The sequence below is a fragment of the Nicotiana tabacum genome, chromosome 12 (assembly GCF_000715075.1).
Source record: "Nicotiana tabacum cultivar K326 chromosome 12, ASM71507v2, whole genome shotgun sequence".
In the NCBI taxonomy this organism is placed as follows: Eukaryota; Viridiplantae; Streptophyta; class Magnoliopsida; order Solanales; family Solanaceae; genus Nicotiana; species Nicotiana tabacum.
In genome coordinates this window covers 131290940-131306342 of record NC_134091.1, presented here as the reverse complement: position 1 = coordinate 131306342, position 15403 = coordinate 131290940, and the positions used below count along the sequence as shown (strand labels likewise).

The following is a 15403-nucleotide window of genomic DNA, read 5'->3' as shown; positions in this document are numbered from 1 at the left end:
AAATCGTTAAGCCGTTAATTATAAAATTCCGATCCGTCCACCATCCATTACCCAATAATCCAATACCAATAAGCCAATAAGCCTATCGGTTTCGGTTCGGTTTTGAACTGTGCTATTTTAGAGTGGAAGTCGTTAAAATCTAACGGCTAATTACTTTAATTAAATAATTTATTAAAGTAGAGATATAAATAAAGAGATTTTATGTGCAAGATAAAGCTAAGAATGCATCCGATGTCTTTTACACATCAACAATTCATCCACTTTAATCCTCCTCAAGTGGCGGCGCTATGGAGTGTCTCTTCACGTCGTTCGCTATCAATTAGAAAGAGGGAGATGGAATGTTTGACGATTACTGCTGCTGCAGCTTCATTTTTCAATTCGGGAGATTTAAGTGCAGATGCTACTAGTAGTAGCAGTGCCAAAGGGTCGGGAACCACCGCCAGAGGGCGGAGGCTGTTGAAGGTCAGGGAGGAGAAGAGGAAACGTGAATATGAACGTCTCCACAACTACCCTGCTTGGGCCAAGTCTTTTTCTTTCTCCCTTGATTTTATTCTATTCTATGTTACATGGATTCCCAACATTTCTTTTTGTTTTTTCAGAGTGTTAGAAGATGCTTGTAAGCATGACACTGAGCTTCGTGCTGTGCTTGGTGATAGTATTGGCAATCCAGAGCTTATGAGGAAAAGGGTGGGTGCTATTTTATCCTTTTCTAAATACTCCACTTTTTATTGATTAAATTTTGAATTATACCTTTCAATTCCTTTTCTCCATTTTGATAGGTCCAAGACAGAGTTCGAACCAAGGGCCAAAATTTTTACAAGTCTAAAACAGGATCTGTGCTTGCATTCAAAGTCAGCTTTAGAGAGTAATTAAATTCTGACCATACATGATGCATCTTCCGTCTTCTTCAAATTCCCTGGTGTAGTGCACTTCATTCTGTTAAATATAAAAGTGAATCAGGAGAGTTAATCTGAGTTATTATAATTCAAATACATGGCCTTTTGGTTTGTTATTCGTGCTTTATATTTCTTAACATCAGCTGTCACAAAGCCGCAAATGCTTTGCAGATATTTATAGGCCCTTATACAATAAATTGTTCAGTAGTTTTAGTTGAGTGTCTTTGCAGAACGTATATGTTTTTGGTATGAAGGAAAATATTTTCATAGTTCCTGATTGGTGAATGAAATATACTGTGTCGAAATAATAATAAGTATGGATAAATAGTTTCAAGTATTGGAAAGTTTGCTTTTTGAGCAACTACTCTCTTGGGGAAATTTTCGTCTCCTCGAGTAAGGGTGTCCCTTTTCTTTACCTTTTTGATGGGTTTATTTCGAATATCCTTTATCCAAAAACCCATTGAACCAATCACACCCTTATGCATATTCTATGGCTAGCATCAAGTCTGTTAGATGTAGTGGTGCACCCATCCCCATCAAATCCTTGGTCCGGTGCTGTCCGTGAGGTCTTTTCGGCCATGAACTTGGGCTATGACACTAAGTTAACAATATAATCATTAAACTGAAAATGTTGCCTATTATTGCAATATTCTTTTTTATTCTTTGCTATAATGTTAAGATATATCACTCACTGCATCTAACTTGAATTGACAGTTTTAATCCTCTTGATTCGTACATATGGTTCGAATTATACGGCTCACCATCTGATCAAGACGTTAACCTTCTCGGCAGTGTATGTTGTTTTCTTCTCTGTTCTCACATCACATGACTTACTTTTAGCCTACTGAGTTTGATAACTTGAGGAAGATCTTTTGCTCCTAATGGCAGGTTATCCAGGCATGGTATGTCATCGGCCGGTTAGGCGCATTTAACTCATCTAATTTGCAGGTGAATACCTATTATTTCTTTGTCCTGCCGTTGTTTAGTGTTGTCGTTCCCATCACTCTGCTTCCTTAGCAAGTAACCAATCATTAAGTGGAGTACTTACAATCATCATCCTTTAAGTTCTTAATACCTTATAACAAGATGGTATTATGTCAGGTTGTAACTGTATGAAGTTATTAGTTCTATTCTGTGCTTGATCATTTTAGTTCATTCATCCCCTTTTTTCTTTTCTGAAATTTTTGATTGCAAAGAATTGAAATCTCCCTTTAACATGATTGGGTAAGGTTCATATTTGTGTTACATGAATGCAGCTGGGGGGTTCATCGTTGGAGTTTGATCCTCTTTATGATGCAGACAAAGGCTCCAAGGTGATGCCTTCATCGTTCCATGACATAAGTAATGTTGAATTCCAGGACAATTGGTGCAGAGTTTGGTATGCCTTTCTTTGCACCTTTTTCATTTAAATTTACAAATATTTCGTTAAAGATTCCTTGTAATGCTTCTTTTCTTTAGTGTGGAAAAACTTACTTATTTCAACTTGGTCATGTGTATAATAGGGTGGATCTTGGTACAGCTGATTTCTTCTCAATTGATGTACTTCTCAATTGCTTGACTGTATTGAGCTCAGAGTAAGCATTTCACTATCAAATTTATGAGTGGTTGACATCATCTTAAGCTCTGAGATGCTAACATGTGTAGTTCACTATGCAGATATTTAGGCATTCAACAAGTGGTTTTTGGTGGTCGTCGGATGGGTGATTGGGAAGAGGGAATGACCAACTCTGATGACGGATACAAATATTTTGAAATTTGACGGAGGAAATGCAACAAAATCGAGAATCAGCTGGGATGAAATGGATAGGGATTTATCAAGCAAATGAAATATTTAGCTTTTCAATTTGAAGAGAGATGAAGTTTTGTAGTATTATCCTTATGATACGATAGTATTTGGGATAGGACTCCGTTACTGTATTAATGATAGTAGTGAAGTTAAATGATTAGAAAAAGTGATTAATGTGGAGAGCTAATGATAGTATATCTATAATAGCTTTTTCATACTCAATTTCTCTAGCCCCCCTTGCGTTTGGATGTAGCACATCAATTCTGGGATACTTCTGACCTGTTTCCTAGAAAGTAGTAGAAATAGGCAGCTACCTTTCATGTGAACGGTATCCCCGGTTTGGAGACTTGTATGTTATAAAGAGTTGGGATTAAGGATAAGTTGTTGTTACACTTACATTAGTTAGGATTGGAGACTTGTATGTTATAAAGAGATAAAGAAACACACAATTAATTTATTGAAGGCTAAATATGCTTAGCCAAATATCACGAGAACCTAAATCAGAATTTACCATAACTCAAGGATCAAAAGTTCATTTATCCCTTTAGTAAAATAAGAATTCAAAATGTATATTTTAGTTTCTAATGAGGGAGCATAAGAATTCAAACTGAAAATATTTTAGTGTTAAAATGGTAGGAGCATGTGAAATCTGTAGGTTATGTTTTGAACTTTTACTCTTAGAAGAGGGAAAAGAGTTGAAGTTAAGGTCTATCGACATTTGTGATTTCTTTTTTGTTGCTTGTATTACTTCCTACACAGGTGTCTGATGTTTACAAACGACCAAACTCGGAACTATGTCATGCTAAAGCTTCACATGATGAAGCCTCTCACATTTCTGATAACCGAGATGTCCAGATGTTGGGTCAAATAAAGCATGGCTCATGCCGTCCTCGAGCAATATTATTCAAATTACTTGCAGATACTGTAGGTCTTGAAAGCTGGCTAGTTGTGGTGAGCTTGAAAATTATTTTTGCTTGCACATTTCTGTTTATCTCTAAAATTAGGACTAAACATTGTCTTGCTACTTGTTACTATGAATTGTTGCTAACATTTCTTTAATTTCCATATCTGCTTGTATTTTACTTATTATAATTTTATGTTTCGCAAATCAGGGTTTACCTGCTGAAGGAGCGTCCAAGTGTGAAGAATCTTATAAGCACGTCTATACTAGTTGTGCTAAATTCTGTGGAGCTACTTGTTGACCTTATGCGTTTTCCTGGTCAACTTATTCCTTGAACAACCAAGGCTATTTTCCTAACCCACGTAGCTGCTGGGGAGAGTGATTCTGCAGAAAATGATTCCAGCGATTCACCTCCGGAGCCGAACAGCCCCCTCTATGGGGTTTCAGAGAGAAACGATACTGATAGGTTAGAAGGAAATTATTCTTCATTTTGAATATATTCAATTGCGATTTTGTTTCTATACTCTTCTTCTGTTGTGTGATGAGAATTTTCTATTTAGTTTTCATACTCTTCTTCTATTCATACTACCTTCCCAGACCCCACGTGTGGGAATACAATGGGTAATGTTGTTGTTGTACTCTTCTTCTGTTGCGTGATGAGAATCTTCATAGACATACTGTAACTTCCCTTAGAAATTTCTTTTTCTTTGGTGGAGAAACAGATTGTTACTCACTTATATGTTGTATTCTGTTATTTTAAACTGATCTTCCATTTTGACAGTTCTGAGAAAGATGACATCCTCCAGTATCAGAGGAGATTTGAAGCATCCTCAAATGCTGCTGGATATTCGTTGAGGAATATGATGTTGCGTTCTAACACTTCAATTGACAGAAAACTGAGGTATTATTTAGCTCGTACTGAGACCCTCTTTGAGTGTAAAACATTCTGAGCGTCCATTTGTTGGATTACTTTTGGAAACTAAGGTATTATTTTGCTTCTTTCGTATTAAATCATTTCTGTACCAGTTTGTCGCATAGTGAACCTAATACTGCTACAACGGTTTGGAGAAGAGGTCGCAGGAAAGTTATAACAGAACCGAGGACTGCAAGTTCAAGGTTTTCTTTTTCATGACCCAGACTCTACTCTTTTTTTTTCCGTACCATGATTTTTCAATATTTTGGACTTCTGATAATATATTTATTCACAGTCCTGTCATGTTTGGGTCTATTCATGCTTGCACATCTCTCAGTATGTTACATGAATTTGGGTGTGAATGTTATGAAACACACAGGTAAATTTATTAGTAGGTTTTCTGAAGGCATCACTTCTCTACGTCAATGTTACCAAAACTTTGTTGCCGTGAACATATCCTTGATTGGATAATCAGAACGATGCTGCTGAGCAGGTCATGTAGGGCATAGTTGAAGACACATCTATCATGTTGGGTTGCTTTAAAGTAAATGATAACATGCTTCTAAAACAGAGTGTTTGAGGTCTTTGTGTTCTGAGATTAAGGTACTTGTACTTATCAAAAAGCCAGTTAGACCAACCATATTGTAGTTAGACCAGCCATGTTGTATGGGGCAGAGTGTTGGCCAATTAAGAACTCACATATCCAGAAGATGAAAATAGCAAAAATGAGAATGTTGAGGTGGATATCCGGGCACACTAGGACGGATAAGATTAGGATTAAAGTTATTCGGGAGAAGGTGGGCATGGCTCCTATGGATGATAAAATGCGGGAAGCGAGGCTAAGATGGTTCGGGCACGTACGGAGGAGAAGCCTAGATGCCTCGATAAGGAGGTGTGAGCGGTTGGTTTTGGCGGGTACGAGAAGAGGCAGAGGGCGGCCTAAGGAGTATTGGGGAGAGTTGATCAGGCAGGACATGACGTGGTTTCAGATTTCCGAGGACATGGCCCTTGATAGGAAGGTGTGGAGGTCGAGCATTAGGGTTGTAGGTTAGGAGGTAGTTGAGCATTTTTCTACTTCGGGTGTGAGGCTAGCCTGATAGGGTTTCGTCTTAGATTGATAGTGGTTAATGTTGTGTTCACACTATTCTCCTGTTTTCCATAGTATCAGGCTTATTTACTTGTTATTGTTATTGCTTTTTATCTATTTTCTGGTTCTTATGTCGCTGTTATTATTTCTATGGTTTCTGATGGTACTGATGTATTTGTCTCTTTTCGTCTTCTTGAGCCGAGGGTCTTTCGGAAACAACCCCTCTACTCCCTCGTGTTAGGGGTAAGGTCTGCGTACTCACTACCCTACCCAGACCCACTTGTGGGATTTAACTGGGTTGTTGTTGTACACTTGTACTTATCAAAAAGATTAGGGTTCTTTGTGCATTGCATATTGCATAACGTCGCGGGAGTGTCAAATTTGATTGGTTGGCTTTTTATGTGATTTAATTCCATTGTAATATTAGACACTACTATACGATTATCTTTACTCTATACACATAGATCCTTGTCAGAAGATGAGGATGATCTTGCAATGTTGTGATCCTTGGTGCTGTCGCTAAGTTTTGATTGAGTGTAGAAGTAGAATCTTATTGGTGACACATATCTGGTTCTCTGGGAATTATTCTGAAATTGGATGAGCAAGCATGAAAGAATGCGATTGTTCCTATAAGTGAAAGTGTTAAGCTAAAAATACTTCCCCCCTGAATTAATGTAATAGAAGACTCTGAGAAAGGAATTTCCAGGCTTTTTTTTGACAAATGATGGTTACAAGTTACAATACCTTAAGTCGCTACTCGGCTTTGACAGCTCATGGTAGAGCATACATTTGGGGTACCTCCTGTATGAATAGTTTCTACTGTAACTTGACATGTGAGATTGTAGATATAACTTATTGATCCATAGGGAAGATAAGGATATGCATATATTTTTAAGAGCTTGGCATGGTTTTTGTTTCAATCCCTGAATCTGTCTAGTGTATCTAATGAATAAACTGGGACTTAGATGTTTATGTATTTAATAAACATTAAAGTGACTATTATCTGCATTTACTTGAACTGTGCTGTGCAATATCTTAATGTGTAGTTGTGTTCTTTTTTGTCATGTTTCAATTGTATTACTCCCTCCGTTTTAATTTATGTGAACCCATTTGACTGGGCAAAGAGTTTAAGAAAATAGAAAAGACTTTTAAATTTGTGGTGTAAAATGAGGCACATATATTTTGTGTGGCTATAAATTATTGCATAAAGGTAAATTGTTTCCAAATAAGGAAAGAGGTCATTATTTTTGGCACTGACTAAAAAGTAAATAGGTTCACATAAATTGAAACGGAGGGAGTATATTCTTTCAGTCCCGAGCATCCTTCATTTAGAGCACATGGACGGTCCATGGTTAGTGGTGATAACAAAACATTCAGGGATTATTCAGATGATGTTGCTACTTCAAGGTATCTGATTCAGTCCTGTTTTCTGTTTCCTCTGACAGTATAACTGCAAAATTTACAAATCACAATCAATTATATTGTAACTTTTGGCCCTCCCATTATTTGGTCTATATCAGGTATTTTTCTCATTCATGTTTAGTGGCTCCCAGTTTACACCCTTTGGTTCATACACTTAGGTTAGAAGTAATAAAAGAGGTCAATGATGCTTGAATATAAGTTCCGAATCTTATACTTTAAGATCACTTTATGTCGCATTGACTTCTCACGAGCCATCTCATGTGAGATTGTATAATTGATGAAATTCTACTCTGAAGTTAATCATGGCCGAAATTCTAGTATGGATATCGGACTTCTTTATCAATCATCAAGGTACAACATTATGATACAACAACAACAACAACCCAGTATAATCCCATTAGTGGGGTTTGGGGAGGGTAGTGTGTACGCAGACCTTACCCCTACCTTGGGGTAAAGAGGCTGTTTCCGATAGACCCTCGGCTCCCTCCCTCTAAGAACTCCCCACCTTGCTCTTGGGGTAACTCGAACTCACAACCTCTTGGTTGGAAGTGGAGGGTGCTTACCACTAGAGCAACCCACTCTTGTTGTACAACATTATGATAGAGTTGGAAAATTTGAAGTGTTGTGAATGAGTATAATTTCTGAAACGCTGATAATGAGTAAAGAGTGCCTTGATTTAGAAGAAAAAGTATAAACTACAGGGCAGTTCTTGGTATCTTTTTGTGGGTAGGTGACTTTGTGTTGTCAACGGACATATTTCGTCAACATCTGAAATGAGATGTCAGCAAATGATTTTTTCTTGACTATTGAGAAATCCGTCTGGGGCCAACCGTAGGACCAACCATAACATTCAGAACTCGGATATAATGGGCAAGTCCCTCTGCCCTTCTCCACAAAAATACTAGGCTTAATTTGCATGGCGTGGGGCTCGAACTTGTGACCTAAGTCACAAGTCCCTCAACCTTTGCCACTTGAACTAAGCCCATGGGCAATGTCAGGCTGTCAGCAAATGATTTTGGGAGCTCACTTTATAAAAAAAGATTTTGGGTCTAGCACACGCTTTACATGGATGTGATGTCTTTGATATTATGTTAATAGCTTATAGAGAAACTCTAACGATACCCGATCGTTTTCCCGTCAACATAAATAGAGCCCATGCAAACCAATGTTAATCAAAGCAATCTTCCTATTTTCCTTCTTCTCCTCCTGGCTTTGTTCCCGTGCTCCATTTTGTCGTTCTCCACTGGACTCAGTTCCCACTTTGATCCAAATCATTGCCTTATTGGTGATGCTTAGATCACTAAAGATGTCTCCTTTTTGCAACTCACTGACCCATCAATGTCTTCTCAGGGTTCCAGATTTGTCTTCCAGAGAAGAATAACCTTCAAGTTTCTCGACTCCAGTTCATTTTCAATTGACTTCTCATTCTCTATCTCACTCCACAATTGTGATGGTCTTTTGTAATTGTTCCTACCAATTTCTCATCCAAGTCTTCCAGGAGACACTTTGGGCTTCTTAATGAAATCTGTTTTTTTGGGATTGAGTTTGATACTTTATTGAGTGAAATGTGGGGATAAAAATGCCAATCATGTAGGTGTGTCCGTGGGTATTATTTATGCAAAGTCGACCAAGAAGGCACCTTTCTTTTGTAGTTAGCTCACCTGAACTGCACATGCTGAAAACTCCGTTTATTTTGACAGAAAAAGTAGCAAATTTCTTTACTTATAGGGATTAGGATACATTAAGGATCATTTCCATCAGGTTTATACATTACCGAGTGCAACCAAAGCTCATACGTTAGGGACCGTTTTGATCATTTTCTCGATAGTTTGTAGATAAATTTAAGCCACTTAAATTCATATTGGGCTCAAAATGAGTTGTAAGCTTTTAAATTTTTCCCATCCATTTATGCCTTCAGCAATTGATTTGAGATTGGTTGTTTTATTGTACCTTAGTGCAATTCACTGAGATGCTTAGGTGTCGGCTAACCCAAAAACTATTTTCAACATGCTGTTAAAATTAAGGGGTACATACTTTTGATAGCAAAGGAGAACAATACATGGGCAAACAACATGAGCCAGTTGTAGCTTTCAGTATGATACTGCAGTTGTTTTTTTTGCTATGGGAAATTCTCTTACCTCTTTTTATAGACCATCTCGGAGTAAAATTAAAACCTCTTTAAAATGGAAAAACTATGTGCAGTTTGTTCATTTTTTCTGTTCTCAACAGAACTACATTACCTTTTCATATTTTTATGGGGAGAGGTAATACCAAAAATGCTAGTGTACATCTAAGTCAAAATATGCGCAGGTTCTAAACTTTTATACTCGTAAAATGCACCCTGTTTCCTGTTAATAACTGAATCAACATATCAGGATTGTCAAATATTATTATTATTTTTTATATGTTACCCTTTGAATTTTTTTTTTCCTTTTGAGAATTCTGAGTTCCCTATTGTTTCTGTGTTTCACAGGTCAGAAGGTGCATCAACATCAGAAACACGAAGATTACGAAGAAGAAGCATTAGTATAACTCCAGAAATTGGTGATGATATCGTAAGGTCAATGTTTCTACTATAATGGTCTTATCAACAGTGCTTACTACAGCTCTATTATACATTGGCTCATTTTTTCCTGTACAAATTTTGTGCAAATCTGAACGTGTTGATTCCTACTGTGTCATTATACCTATCTTCCTGGCAGATTCCAAGAAGTTTCTCAGCTGTGTTTTATTTGAAAAAGTTTATAAAGTTTTTCATGTTCACAAACAAAGGTAATTGATATAGTTTATAAAGTTTCTCAGCTTACTAGGTTTAAAAATTGTAAACTTACGCTATTGAAAATAAATTGATCATGCGAATCTTATATACATTGATATTTTGGTACATGAGTTGTCCGTGCGGTTGTAATAGAGATATGGGCACGAGGTGTAGCAAAAATATAAAAGTGGGCTGAGACCCGTGTTTTTATGATTATGAAATGAGGTGTCACATAATGACTTTTATTTGAAAGAATTATAATCGAATGATTTTTATTTGAATAATTGCTTGGGATTGAAAGGGTAAACTGGTCATTTTAGTTAAAATGGAAGAATGTAATTGCTTAAAAAAGAATCTTACTGTAGCTATTTAAATAAACTTGAAATTTTGTGTAACATTGAAATTTTTAATCTTTTGCTATTTAAAATTTCAACTTTTTATATATATAATTTTCATCCCTTTATGGGTGGGAATGACAAGTGCCTCCGGAAAAAAAAATTGAGTTGCATCCGGTTGCAATTCGGGTCAGAGGGTATTACTGTAATTACATAAAAACAAAATGATTCTTCTATTGGCTGACAAATGAAGTTGCTGTAGCTACCATTTAAATCTTTGGGTCTACTGAACCAACTGGTTCCTTTTGAAATTATAGGAACACTCTACTCAAAGATTTAAGCCCGTTCATTTTATTTTTCAAATTTTATAATATATTACTTTATTACTATCTCTGTTCCAGTTTATGTGAACCTATTTATTTTTTGGTCCGTTCAAAAAAGAATGACCCATTTCTAAATTTGGTAATAATTTAACTTAAAACTTACAATTTGTATCCTTAATGAGAAATTTTTATAACCACACAAAATATTCTGGGTCCATTTTTGATTTATTTATGATCACAAATTTTTAAAATCTTTATTTTTTCTTAAACTTCGTGATCAATCAAATAGATTCACATGAATTGAAACGGAGCGAGTATTATTTAGAAACGGCAATTGTGGTGTACGAACATGTTCAAACATTTTAAGGGTAAATTGGTAATTATATCCATGCCTTCTTAGAGGGGCACGGAGAGAATAAGCAGGTAGCAGGTCAACATTCTTGCTTGGGATTGAAAGGGTAAACTGGTCATTTTAGTTAAAATGGAAGAATGTAATTGCTTAAAAAAGAATCTTACTGTAGCTTATGTATAACATTTTGAACTTCTTGACTAAACTACCCTTAGGCTTATGTCATTAACCATCACCGCACATTTTTTTCACCCAATAACTTTATGCTGCCCAATTTTGTTTCTGGGTCCCACGTTCCAACCCCACCCCGCATTTTTTCCCGTTTAGATATGGTGTAACTTTTGTTTCCAATTAACCATACAGATTCACAGTGGAATACTTGGTATTATTTCAAATCAAATAACGGAAATTTGTCTAAAAAATTTAACGTTCTCCTGGGAATTTCTTATGTGGTTTCCTAAATTAACGGCGTTAAAAATAGTGCTCTACTATGTAACAAAAATATTTGTTCTATCCTTCGAAAAAGTAGAAGAACAGAGATATTCTCAAACCTTTAAAGCAGTATTTATAAGTTTACAAAAGAGAAGACAAGTTAGAAATGATTTTCCTATACAGAAATTTGTTTCCATTTTCGTTCCTTGTTATCTTTTTTTTATACTCTAACAAACTCTAAGGAATATTAAGTGAATTTGAAGGGAAATGGCTCCACCCAAGACTTACTATTTCACTATGAAAAATGGGAAATTTTCAAAAGCTATCATAGAATATGGGGCCCACCTACAACTTTTCACACATATCTCTTCAATTGCATTTGTAACCTATTACATATGAATTATAATTTTGTTTATGTAGTCTTCCTTAATTTTTTTCATGGGTTTGACACCCAATACGTGTAAGTTTAATTGTAAAAAGTCTATAAAACACAAAAGTTTCAATAAAATAAGTAGTATACTATAGCTAACACGTACTGTTGACAATAAATTTGCGTCAAGAAAATAATCAAGACAGAAAAATATTGCAACAATCATAGTATTTGATTTCAAATAATATGAGTGTACAATCTCTATGAATCCTCCGATTCTTCTTTCCAATAGTAAATAAATTCAAGGGCCTTCGAACTTAATCTTGAATATGTAGTTGTTGCCACGAACGATGATCTTGAATTCAACTAGCACGAACTTTGATTTGAAATCGTATTTCTTGAACGTTGATTTATTCTTCGTTCTTGAGCATGTACTTGATTGCTTGAACTTGAACTTGTGGAGAAATTTGCGTTTGATCCACAAGCTCTTTCTTGCTTCTTGTTATAACTTATGGTGTCTTTTCTGGGTTATGAAGACCCTATCTATAGTTGTGGGAGGGAAGAATTATGATAAGAATAAACTCTTTCCGACCAATCAGATTGAAGCATGACAGGACCACATTTGATTGGCCAGAACATGTCACTTGCCCATGTGGTTCGATTCCATTGGCCTTTTAATCTAACTTGGCATGTCTTGTCATTTTGACACATGGCATGATTCTATTGGCTCTTCTGTTTGACTTGGCGTGCCACGTCATTTGACACATGGCACGGGGCCTCTAGGAAGATGACATCTTGGGCCTAATGAAGTAGGCTCATTACTTGTAGACCAATTAAATGGGCTAACCCAATAAATTTGGACTTATTTATTTAATCCTTATATATTGAACTTATATAACTAATCCAATTATATTAGCCCAATTAAATTTTTTGAACTAATATATCTTCAATTTAAAAATATAGTCCAAATAGTTTTATGGATTTAAATCCAATAAACTTTAGATGCCTACACACACATTGAAAAGAGTACAATAAACCAAAAATGTCAAAAAAAAAAAAGAAAGATATATTACAACACATATAATAATTTATTAAAAATAAAAACGAGTTTTCAATAATTGACAGCCACATTAATAAACTATGCATTCTTTGCATGTCTAATTAGAGATCTTAACTAAACATTATATGTCAATTTACCATCAAAATGTTACCTTGTGTGAGAACACATGCTCTTATAAGCGCATCTAGCCTTCTACTAGTGATGAATGTGGCTTGAGTTCTAAACTTGTGGCAGGACCTACAGTAGGCTTAAAATGAATTAGATGTAAAATACTAGATATTTTTTCCAATTTGGAAATTATTTGAATTTTCAGTTTCTGGTGTAAATTATTGGTTTCACTGAAAATCCTGATGATGCATTGTAATTTTGTTGGTGATGCAAAAATTATGGATCCTTAAATCATAAGTGGCCCTCATAGAATCCTAATTAAGATGAAATGACTGGTAAGTCCTTTCCAAATTTATTTTCCACAGTGAGGCCTCCTAGTATGAAGAAAGAGGAGTCCTTATTTTTCTTTAAAAAAATATAGGGAGGAGAAAGAAGCCTCTCACCAGTGATATTAAAATAAAGTACATCTAAAGATGGTTTGCACTGCTACCATAAAAAAAATTCTAATTCAAAGCAAATCAAAAAGGAAATTGTGGGAAAAGACACTCTAAAAGAAGATATTCTTATTACCAAAACTAATACAAAATTCTTAGCTTGTAACAAATTAGAGCGACAAGCCATTTGGGGAAAAACAAGTTGCCAAAATACCCTACTAATGAGAATGTATAAGAATATACCTTTTATAATTTCTATGTTTTACAAAATTTTAATGTCAAACAAATAACAAATTGAAACTACAAAAGTTATTTATAATGTTTAAACTAAATATAGACTTTATAGTTGGGAGAAATTAAAATTGCACTATTCACCCAAAGTCGGAAAGAAACTAAAACTAATTGCCTGAGGAGGGGACGAATAATTAAGTAATAAGTATATACTTAATATTTCCTAGTATATCAAATTTTTTATTAAAGAAAATTCTTAAAATCTTTCATAAATCACATGGCTTAAATCTGTCAGAACAAAAAAAATTTGTTACTTTTCCCGTATTCTTCCAAATTATCAAATTTTGTTCATGTGTGTGACCTTCATTTACGAGTTGGTTTTAACCAAAAGCCATATGCTAGTTATTTTTCGAAAAATATGTTTGCTATTAGACTTTTGGACTATTCGCTTTTGTCATCTTTTTACGGGAAAATACTAATTTGTCCATTTATAACTAGCTTATTATAAAAATTGGCTAATTTATAAAATATTACCAATATTAGCCAATTAGGTATTTGTAGCCAAAAAAATTGCTTTCTTTTTAGTGAGTGTTATTAGAATAGATTGGGTACATCTTAAGGAGCTTGAATCTTAGTTTTGGGATGATTTGACAGAGTTTTGAGGTGGTTTGAATTGAAAATTTGAAGTAGAAGATGAACATGAAAAAAAAATGATATTTGTATCACATTGTGTATTATACATGTATCATATTTGTATCAAATGTGTATCACATGTATATTCATGTATACTTGTATGCGAGATACATGTGTGATACATGTGTCACAAAAGAATCTTTTAAACTCGATTTTAACTATGAATTTGCATATCAAATCAGTCCAAATCACCTCCATCTTCCTCAAATTTTATATATTGACTCATCTATATGTTTTCAATGAATCTCAACCATACCCATTGAAAAAAGTCCTTTTTTGCTTAGATTTTTGGAATCTTGTATATATATATATATATATTTTTTTTTTGTATTTCATCACCTTATTTGCTACCTCATTCATGAAATTTCCTTTCCGTCTTGCATCTAATGTTGCTAATCACGTTTAAAAATATAGAAGGAGATCTTTGTGTGTGATTCTTAGAGAGAAAAAACCTTATTTATTTGAGTTTTTAATTTTTATGTGTTTGGCTAGTTTTAGTAAGTTTATGATTAATGACTAGAAATTGATAAGTTAGAAGTTTTTGCGGACATTTCTGTAAGATTCCCTCTTTTTACCGACTAAAAGTCTAAAACTAATCAACAGTTACTCTGTCTCAATATTTAAGTGGGCTCTTTTATTTGACCACATCACTTTGATCTTTACAAAAGTTCAAGAAAAAGACATGGCAGTTTTCATATCTGAAGTTAATATGCAGTAATAACTAGGTTCACTAATTATGTAAAATATTTAATATATATGTGTAACACCCCCGACCGTTCGTATTGAGTGTTGTACCCTTGTTCCCCTATTTACTGCTCATTTTATACTTAATAGTTGCTATGTGAATTGCCGGGGTAGTTGGTTCGGTTCCGGGGAGGTTTCAAAATGAGTTGAGACACTTAGAGTTCATTTGGACATAAAATTTAATGGAAGTTTTTTCCAAAAAAATTACTTTTTTTCAAAATTAGCGTTTGTTCATAAAATTTTTAATTTTCACTTGAAGAGCATTTTGAAAATTTTTGAAAATTTTAAAAACTCCAAAAAGTTATTTTTTAAAATTTTCACTCAAATCACTCACAAAACTTCAAAAATAATCCAAACTGAAATTTATATCCAAGTACAACTCTAAATTTCAAATACCATTTTTACTTGAAAAACAATTTCACCATATTTTTGAATTTTACAATTCTTATGTCCAAACGACTACTTAGTCTCAAGATTGGAAGTTTTAGTTGAAAAAGTTGACCGGAAGTTGACTTATGTATAAACGACTCCATAATGGAATTTTGATGGTCCTGTTAGTTC

The 15403-nt window shown here is 34.7% G+C and overlaps 1 protein-coding gene, 1 long non-coding RNA gene and 1 pseudogene across 2 annotated transcripts; 2 read left to right on the top strand and 1 right to left on the bottom strand.

The window, feature by feature from the left end:
• Window positions 1-204: 204 nt before the first annotated feature.
• LOC142166979 (uncharacterized) lies at window positions 205-2904 on the top strand. Its single transcript, XM_075227122.1, has 8 exons — window positions 205-524; window positions 600-687; window positions 780-865; window positions 1611-1689; window positions 1785-1844; window positions 2153-2274; window positions 2399-2470; window positions 2553-2904. Exons 1-8 carry the CDS (start codon window positions 223-225, stop codon window positions 2653-2655), a joined length of 912 nt encoding a protein of 303 aa, XP_075083223.1. The 5' UTR covers window positions 205-222; the 3' UTR covers window positions 2656-2904.
• Window positions 2905-3311: 407 nt separating this feature from the next.
• On the top strand, window positions 3312-9717 carry LOC142167394 (uncharacterized; annotated as a pseudogene).
• A 2066-nt stretch (window positions 9718-11783) lies between these two features.
• LOC142167451 (uncharacterized) lies at window positions 11784-12919 on the bottom strand. Its single transcript, XR_012697588.1, has 2 exons — window positions 12784-12919; window positions 11784-12373 (listed from the first exon to the last, which is right to left on the bottom strand). It is a non-coding gene; the product is annotated as an uncharacterized LOC142167451 (long non-coding RNA).
• Window positions 12920-15403: the final 2484 nt, after the last annotated feature.

Coding starts and splice junctions, on each gene's coding strand:
- LOC142166979 (XM_075227122.1), top strand. CDS start 223: ATGCATCCGATGTCTTTTACACATCAACAATTCATCCACTTTAATCCT. Junction 688..779: donor CAGAGCTTATGAGGAAAAGG/GTGGGTGCTATT, acceptor CCATTTTGATAG/GTCCAAGACAGAGTTCGAAC. Junction 1,845..2,152: donor TTAACTCATCTAATTTGCAG/GTGAATACCTAT, acceptor ACATGAATGCAG/CTGGGGGGTTCATCGTTGGA.